Source organism: Oncorhynchus clarkii, chromosome 9 (assembly GCF_045791955.1).
Source record: "Oncorhynchus clarkii lewisi isolate Uvic-CL-2024 chromosome 9, UVic_Ocla_1.0, whole genome shotgun sequence".
Classification (NCBI taxonomy): domain Eukaryota; kingdom Metazoa; phylum Chordata; class Actinopteri; order Salmoniformes; family Salmonidae; genus Oncorhynchus; species Oncorhynchus clarkii.
This window is the reverse complement of record NC_092155.1, coordinates 62,374,420-62,386,986: the sequence shown is the minus strand read 5'-3', so window position 1 is coordinate 62,386,986 and position 12,567 is coordinate 62,374,420. Positions and strand designations below refer to the sequence as shown.

At 43.0% G+C, this 12,567-nt stretch overlaps 1 protein-coding gene across 1 annotated transcript; it reads right to left on the bottom strand.

The window, feature by feature from the left end:
- Nucleotides 1-1,607: 1,607 nt before the first annotated feature.
- LOC139417349 (cysteine/serine-rich nuclear protein 2-like) lies at nucleotides 1,608-12,324 on the bottom strand. Its single transcript, XM_071166617.1, has 5 exons — nucleotides 11,666-12,324; nucleotides 8,054-8,226; nucleotides 7,505-7,767; nucleotides 6,934-7,230; nucleotides 1,608-4,529 (listed from the first exon to the last, which is right to left on the bottom strand). The coding sequence occupies exons 2-5, from the start codon at nucleotides 8,211-8,213 to the stop codon at nucleotides 3,531-3,533; spliced, it is 1,719 nt and encodes a 572-aa protein (XP_071022718.1). The 5' UTR covers nucleotides 8,214-8,226; nucleotides 11,666-12,324; the 3' UTR covers nucleotides 1,608-3,530.
- Between the last annotated feature and the right edge of the window lie 243 nt (nucleotides 12,325-12,567).

The window sequence follows — 12,567 nt, the reverse complement described above, 5'->3', positions numbered from 1 at the left end:
TTTGCTGTTGTTCTGGGATTGATTTGCACCTTTCGCACAAAAGTACGTTCATCTCTAGGAGACAGAACACATCTCCTTCCTGAGCGGTATGACGGCTGCGTGGTCCCGTGGTGTTTATACTTGCGCACGATTGTTTGTACAGATGAACGTGGTACCTTCAGACATTTGGAAATGGCTCCCAAGGATGAATCCGACTTGTGGAGGTCTACAATTGTTTTTCTGAGGTCTTGGCTGATTTCTTTTGATTTTCCCATGATGTCAAGCAAAGAGGCACTGAGTTTGAAGGTAGGCCTTGAAATACATCCACAGGTACACCTCCAATTGACTCAAATTATGTCAATTAGCCTGTCAGAACCGTCTGAAGCCATGACATCATTTTCTGGAATTTTCCAAGCTGTTTAAAGGCACAGTCAACTTAGTGTATGTAAACTTCTGACCCACCGGAATTGTGATACAGTGAATTATAAGTGAAATAATCTGTCTGTAAACAATTGTTGGACATTTTACTTGTGTCATGCACAAAGTAGATGTCCTAACCAACTTGCCAAAACAAGAAATTTTGTGGAGTGGTTGAAAAACAAGTTTTAATGACTCCAACCTAAGTGTATGTAAACTTCCAACTTCAACTGTAACTGGTTCCATAGCCGTTCTTTTGTTTACTCAACTTTTTTGGTCCAAGTGTTACAGGAACTAAAAAAAAATGTTTGCCCAAACTTAAAGAAAATCTGGGCAAAACATTCTGTCCATTTAAAATGTGTTGGCTCAACTCTCATTTGTTCATTCAACTATAAATTGTTATTTGGGCATGTTAACTAAAAACATCTGTGCAACTGGTTACACACACACAGTACTTTTCACATACAATGTTTTCAATGTACATATTCAACATTATGCATGTTCATTTATAAATAAATTATTATTCAATATGTCCTCACCTGAGATTTGAACTCACAACCTCTTGGATCATGACAATCCGATCTCCCTGCTACATCAATTATCAGTTAATCTGACTATTCTCTCACCATTGATTTGATTGAGTTATTTCAGCAATTGTATTTTTTTCTGTATAGTTGTCTAATGCTGGTGCGGTGTATTACTCTGTTTTAATATTACTCCATAATCACTATAATAAATACAGGTTTTTATTTAAACTGAGATTTACTTTGAAGTGCAAGGTGTAGCTAAACATCAGTCATTGTGACAGACAAGGTGGTGTAGCTAAACATCAGTCATTGTGACAGACAAGGTGGTGTAGCTAAACATCAGTCATTGTGACAGACAAGGTGGTGTAGCTAAACATCAGTCATTGTGACAGACAAGGTGGTGTAGCTAAACATCAGTCATTGTGACAGACAAGGTGGTGTAGCAAAACATCAGTCATTGTGACAGACAAGGTGGTGTAGCTAAACATCAGTCATTGTGACAGACAAGGTGGTGTAGCTAAACATGGTGTAGCAAACATCAGTCATTGTGACAGACAAGGTGGTGTAGCAAACATCAGTCATTGTGACAGACAAGGTGGTGTAGAAAACATCAGTCATTGTGACAACAAGGTGGTGTAGCAAAACATCAGTCATTGTGACAGACAAGGTGGTGTAGCTAAACATCAGTCATTGTGACAGACAAGGTGGTGTAGCTAAACATCAGTCATTGTGACAGACAAGGTGGTGTAGCAGGTAGATTAGAATTCCGTGCACCAAGAGGTTGTAATTTTCAATCCCAGCTGAGGCCATGTTGAATATTAATTACTGTATGAATGAACATGCACAATATAATCATGTATTTCAACTTGATATTGAAAATATTGTATGATAAAAGCGCTGCGTGCTTTTAACATACAATTGGTTGTATATTACATTTGTTGGGGTTCAGGTACCACTTGGAACAAAAGGTAAACACAGAAACAGCTGTGGAACCAGTTACTTAATACTAATAATTAGTTGAAACAACTAGATTTGTTTTTACAGTGTAGAGCTTTGCCCCTACAGACTCATTATATGAGGTCTATTTTGTCCCATCCTCACATGGACTCTGACCACCTGTACGATGATCTGACATGCTAACTAAAAACAAAGACAGGTTTCTTTCAGTCGTGCATAAAACAGAGATCAAAGACTTCTTGCGCTCAATATCAACAGCATCACAATTTTACAAAGACGAAGTGTAATATATCACTCACTATAACATTGTAATGGTTACTATTATAGGTCAACTGTCTTTTAATAAATAAACTGTGCTTGCGTGAGAGGTCTAAGATAGGTATACCCGGAGAGACGCTATTTAGAAAGAGAAGCCGGTGCAAACCTTCTGATTTTAACAAATGTTTTACCATTTTGCCCCAATGCAGAAAGGGGCCCATATCACCCTGTGCCTATGCTAATTGACCACAAAGTGCATATAGATCATACAAGCAGCTCTTTCAGCTCTGCCTTGCCCATTGCAAACTCTTATACAGTACACCAAAAACAAGTATATCCAGGATTGTTTTTTAGGTCTATTCTCAGTCAGAGGGGGAGGTGGGGAATAGATACTACCAGTGGCCCTAATTTAGCTTCCAAACGAACAGCTGTAAGAAGTGTACCAGACTAACGTGACGTTTACAATGCTCACTAAATACTCACACTTTTTTTAACACAACTGTTGTTTATTTTATCGGTCTACAGTATAGAACAGGGCACATATTCTTCTTAACCCCACCTCCTTTCAGTTGTACAACTGACTAGGTATCCCCCTTTCCCGTGTTTAATCAAGCCACTCGAATCCACTGAATGATTCTGAAATGCTCCCTTGAGGGGCGGCAGGTAGCCTAGTGGTTAGAGCGTTGGGCCAGTAACCAAAAGGTTGCTGGATCGAATACCCGAGTTGACAAGGTCTGCCCCTGACCCAGGCAGGAACCCACTGTTCCCCGGTAGGCCGTCATTGTAAATAAGAATTAGTTCTTAACTGACTTGCCTAGTTAAATAAAGATTAAATGAAAAGGCCCAGAGCCAATGTTAATGATCACACCACCACATTGTCTCTTTGTGGTGCCGGGAACTAAAAACAACACAACTTAGTTCTCAATGACTCAATTACACCTCCCACACAAACATGTAATTTCTTTCGTTAAGGCCAACATGGCTGCCAAATGGCACCATATTCCCTACATAGTGCACTACTTTTGATCAGAGCCCTATGGGCCCGGTCTAAAGTAGTGCACTATAAAAGGGAAAAGGGTGCCATTTGGGACAGGTTACCATGATCTCCACTCCTTTCAAATAAGAGTATTTCATTGACATATAACTGAAACGACAGTACTGCTGCAGGGAAAGATCTGTGTGTGCTTTCAGGATGACTTTCCCTCCTTTACTTTTTAATGGAACTGCTAATTTTTTTCAAATCGATTATCGTAGTAATGATGGTTATTATTATGAATTCTAACCTGTAACATCATACTCATTTTTGATAACTACACTGTCTATCCATGTAGTGTAGGGTTTATTCAGCTCAGAATAAAGCTATTGTGCAAAACATCTGCAGAGGTGCTAGTACTAAACCTCAGGGGGCAGTGGTGGGTACATATCTCCTGTGGCCAGACAGGCCACTTCCTGACACTGCCCTTCTGAGGAGCTCTGCTGGGGGCTGAATGGTACCTCCTTAGCCTCCTCAGCCCCCACGCCATTCTCTGAGCACAGAGCCACCGGAGGCGAAAACTCGCCCTCATCCTGCCCGCAGGTAATACCTCTATGCTCCACCCTGTCTTGCTCCTCTCCTCCCCCTGGTTCTTTATCTACACACTCCTCCTCCTCCTCCTCCTCCTCCTCCTCCTCCACAGGCTGAGACTCCTCAAACGGCTCGTTCTCCATGGGACCTAACTGGTAGTATAGCAGGGAGGAGGCCGGGTCTTTGAGGCCACCACGGGGGTTGTCCCCTTCCCCCTCCCAATTTCCCTCCTGGTTCTCTGTGATGCAGAGCAGGGTAGCCCCAGTGGGGAATGGGCCCTGGAGGAGGGAGATAGGGACCCCCTCCACCCCAACCCCCACCCCAGGCACCCCAGACAGCTCCCCCTGCAGGGCCCCAGGCAGGAGGCACAGAGCCTGCTCCCCCAGGCTACCTGCTCCCCCCCTGCCCCTCTGCGCCTCCTCCTCTTCCTCTTCCTCCCTCATCCTCTCCTGCTCCTCGGCACTTTGCAGGTGGAGCACGGCGATCTCGTTCTCCCGCTCCAGGCAGGCCTGCTCAGTCAGGAGGTCCTGAGCCTCCAGGACCATCTGGACCTCTCTCTCCTCTGTCTCTAACTCATGGGCCCCTGTGGACAGGTCAGGGTCTGGGGAGGGAGGCCTGGTGGAGGAGTGGGAGGAGAGCAGGTCAGACTCTTCATACTGCTCCCCAACACCCGACCTCTGCCCCAGCAGCCTCCTCTTCTCCAGGTCCAGCTTCATGATGGTGTGCAGGTAGTGTGTTCGCACGCGCAGAGGATTGAATTCGATGCGGCCCGCCGAGTTCCTACAGCCGTCCCGAGAGCAGCCACAGGGGAAAGACATCCTGTCCACCTGGGAAGAGAACATATGTGGAAATAGAGAGAATATATGCAGTTATAGTGTATTTTACTGAATATTATATGTCTGTAAGGCATTGATTTCCTGTTCATCTTAATACTAATGCTGCCATCTGTACTAGGGTTGAAAAGCAGGAACCAGCATACCAAGATTTCCCACCCAAACCTACTCCCTTTTCCCGGGATAAATAACTGTGAGAAACCGGGAAATTCTAATACATTATTTCTATGAACAGCATGACATGAAATGGAACTGTTAAATGATATGTGATGTCTAAATGTGTCTTCTCTACAGCCTCCTCTCTGCCATCTGCATGATCAATCATCAACGCTCAGGGTGGGGACAGACAGCGCATCTCAGTATGGAGCGCACTTCACAATATATGTATCATCTATCTCATCATGGTAAAAACAATATTGTGAGGTAGGCCTACATTTGCTGCAGCATAGCCTATGCTACAGAAATATAACAACTGAATGCGTGTCAAATTTACACATCTCCATCTAGCATTCGGGATCATCTTATTTTTAACGTAAAGATTTTTTTTTTTTTAATTGCAGCTGCAGTTATAAAACAGCCTATCACACAAATATCATTGTGAGCACTCTCTTGCAGTCTTTCTGTCTCCATCACTTCCATTCAAATTGTATCCAAAACAGATCATGTTCAAGATTGATATGTATATACAGTAACCAGTCAAAAGTTTGGACACACCTACTCATTCAAGGGTTTTCTTAAATGTTACCATTTTCTACATGGTATAGTCATGTAGTAACCAAAAAAAGTGTTAAACAAATCTAAATATATTGTATGTTTTACATTCTTCAAAGTAGCCACCCTTTGCCAAGAGTATGCAAAGCTATCGTCAAGGCAATCTCTCAACCAGCTTCATCAGGTAGTCACATGGAATGCATTTCAACTAACAGGTGTGCCTTGTTAAAAGTTAATTTGTGGAATTTCTTTCTTTATTAATGCATTTGAGCCAATCAGTTGTGTTGTGACATGGTAGGGGTGGTATACAGAAGACAGCCCTATTTGGTAAAGGATTTCTTTTTCTTTTTTTGTACCCCTTTTTTCTCCCCAATTTTGTGGTATCCAATTGGTAGTAGTTACAGTCTTGTCCCGTCGCTGCAACTCCCGTACGGACTCGGGAGAGGTGAAGGTCGAGAGCCATGTGTCCTCCGAAACACAACCCAACCTAGCCGCACTGCTTCTTGACACAATGCCCATCCAACCCGGAAGCCAGCCGGCATAATGTGTCGGAGGAAACACCGTACACATGGCGACCTGGTGAGCGTGCACTGTGCCCGGCCCGCCACAGGAGTCGCAAGTGCGTGATGAGACAAGGATATCCCTACCGGCCAAACCCTCCCTAACCCGGAAGACGCTGGGCCAATTGTGCGGCAGTCGCGGCCAGCTGCGACAGAGCCTGGACTCGAACCCAGAATCTCTGATGGCACTGAGATGCAGTGCCTTAGGCCACTGCGCCACCCGGGAGGCTGGTAAAACATTTCTGCAGCGTTTAAGTTCCCCAAGAACACAGTGGCTCCATCATTCTTAAATGGAATTAGTTTGGAACCACCAAGACTCTTCCTAGAGGTGGCTGCCTCTACAGACTGAGCAATAGGGGGTCATTCTGAAAGAGCTCCAGAGTTCCTCTATGGAGATAGGAGAACCATCTATTTCTGCAGAACTCCACTAATCAGGCCATTATGGTATAGCCACTCCTCAGTAAAAGGCACATGACAGCCCACTTGGAGTTCTCTAGTATGATGAAACCAAGATTGAGTCAACCTATTAATTATACAAATGTAAATTTGTCCTCTTATATTTCCAAATTAAAATCTAATTCGCTAGCCTACAATTATAACTTTGTAGTCCACATGTCCTGCACCAGCATGGCATGTTCTCTCCCAGCTTCATGGTTTGAAGGAAGTGTGTATTTCCAGTCCATATAATACAGTAATACAGTCCACACTCAAAAAGATTAGCCTACTGGAGCATGTTTCATTTATTTACCCAAGATAGCATCACTACATCTATGGGCTTTTATGTTTTTCTGACTTGTGCGTAATGTGCGGTATAGGGTATATCATAGGCTATGTATTGGATAACGGCAAATTCATTTGGGCATGGGCTCATAAATGTCTTTAATATATGTCTCCTCAGGCTGAGGTAGCAACAGGCTTGAATTTTTATGCAGATCAAAGCTTTAATCAAATCCAGACATATGTATATGCTTTAAAATTACACTTCCGGTTTGGGCAGGAAAATACCAGGTTACCCAGGAGAAAAGTGATTTATTTTCGGGATGGAACATTTGTCAAATACTGGCAAAATATTCAATCCTAATCTGTACTGAGTGCTGTACAAATACATCTCACGCACAAACACACACCTGGCACTTGATGCCAGCCTGGCTGCAGCCACAGTGGCGGGGGTCACAGTAGAAACGGCAGTCACAGCCACACTCCTCCCTGGACAGCCTGATGGTCCGTAGCTCAGCCTTCTCCCGGGCATCAATGCGGGCATTACCAGAAGCTCTGAGGAGAGCGCGGCGCCGTTTGGTGGGCAGTGGCTGCAGGAAGAAGCAGTCATCCACCTCCACCCCCTCCACGTCAAGGTCATCGTCTGATACATTGTCGAGGGTCAGCAGGTCAGCCTGGGCACACTCCACCGTACCATTACGTGTCAGCTGGAGGTGATGGGGTGAATACAGAATACATACAGAACATTAAGACAAACAATCACACATACAAAGCTCACTAAGGATGGAATTCTGACTGGGGATGCATGCCCATAACTCAAGTTTTAGTTCAAATCTTCCATTGATATCAACACATGATTTATGCAATTGTAAAGTTAAATGTGCATGCATCCAAATTATGATTCTAATCTGAACAGGGATTTCTCATTTAAACCCAAGGAGGTCCTTTAAAATGTAACTAAATATCCATGTTTGACCTCACCTTCATCTTGCGAGCGTTGAGCTTCTCCTGGCGGAGGTGTTGGCGCAGGGCGTGGCGGTGACTGGTCTCCTGCTCGCAGGCAAACTCTCCCAGGGTGTAGCTGCGGATGGAGCAGTGGTGGCGTGCCATGCCCAGGGAACTGCCTCCCTGGCTGGGCACGCTGGTGAAGCCCTGCTGCCTGGGGAAGTAGTACACCGTCACCACATCAAACCGCACCCGCTTCCGACCTGGAGAGGGCTTGTGACGTCTTAGGATGGAGGTCGCTGGGTAGGGAAGGAGGAGGAGAAAAGAACAGGGAAGAGAAAAGGGTAAGGGTGGATGACCAGTTTCCATAAACAGGTTATAACCACAGATAGTAGAAGGGTTATTATAGAGTAATATTCCACCATACACTTTAACACCAAGCCTATTTTAGCTGGACTTGAAATTCACTTTTCATTTTGCTAACTATTTGCCTAGTGCAGTCAGTAGGCCTACATTGGCCTACAAGTCTTTGGCGAGTAACTTAGCCAACAAGTACTGCAGGTTTTACCGTAGCCTAGCCCTTACGTATGAGTGCAGTACTGGAGGGGGGGTTGAGGCTATCACAGCTGTCAGCGCTGTCACTGCTGGAGATATCATCGTCTGAGTCCTTGGGCGTAGAGTAGGGAGAGCCACTGTCCACCTCCTCGAATCTTCGCTTGAGGCTGAGAGATGAAACTGCCTCCATGGAAACTTGGCGTCTGAAGGTGGAGAGACAGACAAACGTATGGTCAGAGACAGGCGGTTGGCAGTCGTCACAAAGAGAGAGAGAGTGTATCAGTCTGGCATATGCGTAGGTACACCATTGGAAAGACTTCATGAATACAATAGCGAAGGTGAGTGAGGCTTATAAGATAAGACTTTCATCAAGCCAAGGCATTTGAGAATTAGACAGTAGGCATAATAATAATACATACAGTTGAAGTCGAAAATGTACATACACTTAGGTTGGAGTCATTAAAACTCGTTTTCAACCACTCCACAAATTTCTTGTTAATAAACTACAGTTTTGGCAAGTCGGTTAAAACATCTACAAGTAATTTTTCCAACAATTGTTTACAGACAGATTATTTAACTTATAATTCACAGTATCACAATTCTAGTGGGTCAGAAGTTTACATACACTAAGTTGACTGTGCTTTTAATCAGCTTGGAAAATTCCAGAAAATGATGTCATGGCTTTAGAAGCTTCTTATTGGCTAATTGACATCATTTGAGTCAATTGGAGGTGTACCTGTGGATGTATTTCAAGGCCTACCTTCAAACTCAGTGCCTCTTTGCTTGACATCATGGGAAAATCAGAAGAAATCAGCCAAGACCTCAGAAAAAATATCGTAGACCTCCACAAGTCTGGTTCATCCTTGGGAGCAATTTCCAAATGCCTGAAGGTACCACGTGCATCTGTACAAACAGTAGTACGCAAGTATAAACACCATGGGACCATGCAGCCCTCATACCGCTCAGGAAGGAGACGCCTTCTGTCTCCTAGAAATGAAGGTACTTTGGTGCGAAAGGTGCAAATCAATCCCAGAACAACAGTAAACAACCTTGTGAAGATGCTGGAGGAAACAGGTACAAAAGTATCTATATCCACAGTAAAACGAGTCCTATATCGACATAACCTGAAAGGCTCCTCAGCAAGGAAGAAGCCACTGCTCCAAAACCGCCATAAAAAAAGCCAGACTACAGTTTGCAACTGCATATGGGGACAAAGATCGTACTTTTTGGAGAAATGTCCTCTGGTCTGATGAAACAAAAGTAGAACTGTTTGGCCATTATGACCATCGCTATGTTTGGAGGAAAAAAGGGGAGGCTTGCAAGCCGAAGATCGCCATCCCAACCGTGAAGCATAGGGGTGGCAGCATCATGTTGTGGGGGTGCTTTGCTGCAGAAGGGACTGGTGCACTTCACAAAATAGATGACATCATGAGGCAGGAAAATTATGTGGATATTGAAACAACATCTCAAGACATCAGTCAGGAAGTTAAAGCTTGGTCGCAAATGGGTCTTCCAAATGGACAATGACCCCATGCATACTTCCAAAGTTGTGGTGGCAAAATGGCTTAAGGACAACAAAGTCAATGTATTGGAGTGGCCATCACAAAGCCCTGACCTCCATCCTATAGAAAATTTGTGGGCAGAACTGAAAAAGTGTGTGCAAGCAAGGAGGCCTACAACCCTGACTCATTTACACCAGCTCTGTCAGGAGGAATGGGACACAATTCACCCAACTTATTGTGGGAAGCTTGTGGAAGGCTCCCTGAAACATATGATCCAAGTTTAAATTGTTTAAGGCAATGCTACCAAATACTAATTGAGTGTATTTAAACTTCTGACCCACTGGGAATGTGATGAAAGAAATAAAACCTGAAATAAATCATTCTCTCTACTATTATTCTAACATTTCACATTCTTAAAATGAAGTGGTGATCCTAACTGACCTAAGACAGGGCATTCTTACTATGATTAAATGTGAGGAATTGTGAAAAACTGAGTTTAAATGTACTTGTATATAAACTTCCGACTTCAACTGTACATCCTATGACGCTATCTGAATAACCAAATATTATATAAATCTCACTGTAACTGTTTATAAACATATGTTAATTAAATCAAATCTGGATCTGCAAGGTTGTAAGTACATTCTAAATAGCCTACAGTAGATTAAGAAGAATCCCCGGAGCACGTCTCTGGGCCGTGGATCGATTCCTCATACCACAACAGAGTGACATCAAGTTTTTGGTGTGGTCTAACTCTCCTTTTATCTGTATTCTTACCCCCATCACTATCTCCCTCATGAAAATCCTGCTTCCAAATCATTGAGTCTGGAAAATGATCACCATGGCAACTAGGAAAGCAGCTAACTAGAGGTTTACATGAACGGAAAGACAAACTAGCTGTTCTCTAGATAGGCAGCCTTATGTCCCTTTAGCTTTTCCTATAAAACATAGCGGGCCCCTTCAATAGCAGAGGATTTTGATGCCAGGGACAGGAGGTGGCTCTGGCAACAGCAGAGTGTCAAATAAGGCCATGCTGAGACATTTGAACAGACTCCCTCTATACATCTTTGTGACCCTTTCATGGTTTCAATGATCTTCACTATCATATAAATAGCATCCCATCCCATGAGGTTAAAACCAACCGTTAGAATTCAGATGTGATTTTATGGCCCTATGGAAAATGCTGGACTGCAACAAATCGCTTCTCTGTTTAAGTTTCAGTGGAAGCTAGCCCATTCATTACTACATATAGAGATTGCATTGCAAGTAAATGTGTCTCCATTTGTCTTTTACAGTGGAAAATTGTTATATGGATATTACACGTTACGTATTACCTGTCACATAATTACCTTACAGGAGGCAGCACCAATCTGCTACACAAAACATACTGTGGTTATTGCAAACGTCACAAAAAGATTTGACTGATACAATTACAACCATGCAGGTTAATCACAACCAAGAGGGTGGCCAGACAGCCAACATCAGTTAATGGCTAGCCTATTACATACAGAGAACAATGTATCAGGCCTTGGTTTTCATACTGTGAGCTAGCTGGTAGGCCTAATAAAACAAAAGCTGTTCGATACATCTGTACATTATTTAGCCTGGCATTAAACCACCAGGTTGCAGTAATGGCGATCAGAAAAAAATAACTGACACATCTCATGATGATGACCTAATCCAATTGAACCAAATTAAAGTAGCATAGACTATTCTAGTATCGGGAATGACAATAATGTGCATAGGCTAGACTCAATCTTCTACAATTATAAGAGTAAAAGAAGACTAGCCTATAGGCATATTGTTTGGTAGGCTACTGCAGAAACTGTGCCTTGTTTCCAAAATTCCTGACTGCGTGCAATATAATTTGTAGGAGCGTCCTAAAGATACGCACAGTCTACTACGTGCTGATAACAAACCTTAAAAACGTGTGCCGAAAACGACAACAATATATATTTTGTAAATGGACTGAAGATCGACAGACTAGGTGCAGTAGGAAATAATGTAGCTAAATCTAATTGTCAGACATAGGAGCCTCTAAAGACCCCGTCTCTCCAGCATACCACCTCACCCCCATCACTAACATACAATGGCAAACTGTCCAGGCTCATGAAACGTTAAACCCAAGTGCCTTCCTTACCTTAAGCAGAAAAAGGATCCTCTTCTCCCGATCAACTGCTGAACGTTCCTTGTATTCACGGAGGATTGTTCATGGATCTTGTAACGCCCTATTTTAGATTTTTTCCAAATATTTTTCCCTGACAGTTTTAGCTTCTTTCTTTCGAGATGTAATGTTAGGCTAACGATTGTTTTTAAGTACAACTGTTAATTTGTTCAGTATGAATGCTTATTTCTGCATTTGTAGGCTACACCGGCTTCAAGCAGATATTGGACCACATAAAGGAAATGTATGTATGGTCGCTTCCAGGAGTGTATGTTCCATTTAACTTTGACGTAGCAATCCTGTATAGCCGGGGCAGACGGTGGGAAAGAAGGACGTCAAGTTTAGTTAACATTTATTAGGCTATTGACATTATTTTCTGCTAAATTGTAAAAAAAAAAAAAAAAAATGGGAGATAACTGCCGGATGCCTTATCTTCCAGGTTTGAGCCTTTAAATGCTTGCATTGGAAGAGCATCCGCTGACATCTGTATTCGTTTATCCTTTCTTTTCAAGAGCGGTTTCAATCGGCCCAACGTCGTTTTTCTTCAAGTATAAATGGCCGTTATCCCCCCTCGCCTTATTTGGTACAGAAATGTCAAAATGTTACAGAATTTTATCCGATTGACGTTCTCCTTTTCCTCGCCTCTGCCCCGGTTTGTTACAATGTAACAATAGAATAAAGAACGTCACGGTGTAAACATATATACTCATTGTGACATCACAAACACCACGTATCCTGGGAAGTGTAGTCCTAATGATCCCTTTGTCCATTCTTGGCGATCATGCGTTGGATAACAAGGTTTTAAATAATTATTCTAGTAATAATGATAAACAATAAAACAATTTTAGATTACACGAATGACTTGGTTATATTTTAAA

Excerpts from the sequence above, each read along its gene's own strand:
- LOC139417349 (XM_071166617.1), bottom strand. The coding sequence starts at position 8,213 with ATGGAGGCAGTTTCATCTCTCAGCCTCAAGCGAAGATTCGAGGAGGTG. Across the intron at positions 7,231-7,504 it reads TCAACGCTCGCAAGATGAAG|CTGACACGTAATGGTACGGT; the intron begins GTGAGGTCAAAC and ends CATCACCTCCAG. Across the intron at positions 4,530-6,933 it reads AGGCTGGCATCAAGTGCCAG|GTGGACAGGATGTCTTTCCC; the intron begins GTGTGTGTTTGT and ends TTCTCTTCCCAG.